General features: G+C 67.3%; 1 protein-coding gene across 1 annotated transcript in view; it reads left to right on the top strand.

The window, feature by feature from the left end:
- Nucleotides 1-205, top strand: part of PRC1 (protein regulator of cytokinesis 1) — a 4994-nt gene that overhangs the window by 3185 nt on the left and 1604 nt on the right. The window contains exon 10 of the mRNA XM_010075381.1: nucleotides 82-201. Within this exon, the coding sequence (XP_010073683.1) occupies nucleotides 82-201 (120 nt within the window). The remainder of the gene's footprint in view (nucleotides 1-81; nucleotides 202-205) is intronic.

Here is a 205-nt window from a genome sequence, read left to right as displayed (position 1 = left end):
GTTGGTGGTGCTCTGGGGGCAGAAGGTTCCGTGCAGCCCCCGGCTCCCTCCCGTCTGACGTGGGCTCTGCTCTTCCCTCAGCTCAACGGCACTTCCATCTCCAGCGCCACCCCCAACAGCACCGTGCGGTCCGTTTTTGGGGGAACCATCTACCACTCGCCAACGTCTCGGCTGTGCCGCTACGGAGGGGAGGGGGGGGGCGTCC

Source organism: Pterocles gutturalis, unplaced genomic scaffold, assembly GCF_000699245.1.
Source record: "Pterocles gutturalis isolate BGI_N339 unplaced genomic scaffold, ASM69924v1 scaffold22407, whole genome shotgun sequence".
Lineage (NCBI taxonomy): Eukaryota > Metazoa > Chordata > Aves > Pterocliformes > Pteroclidae > Pterocles > Pterocles gutturalis.
The sequence above is the reverse complement of the archived record's forward strand: the minus strand, read 5'-3'. Positions and strand labels throughout refer to the sequence as shown.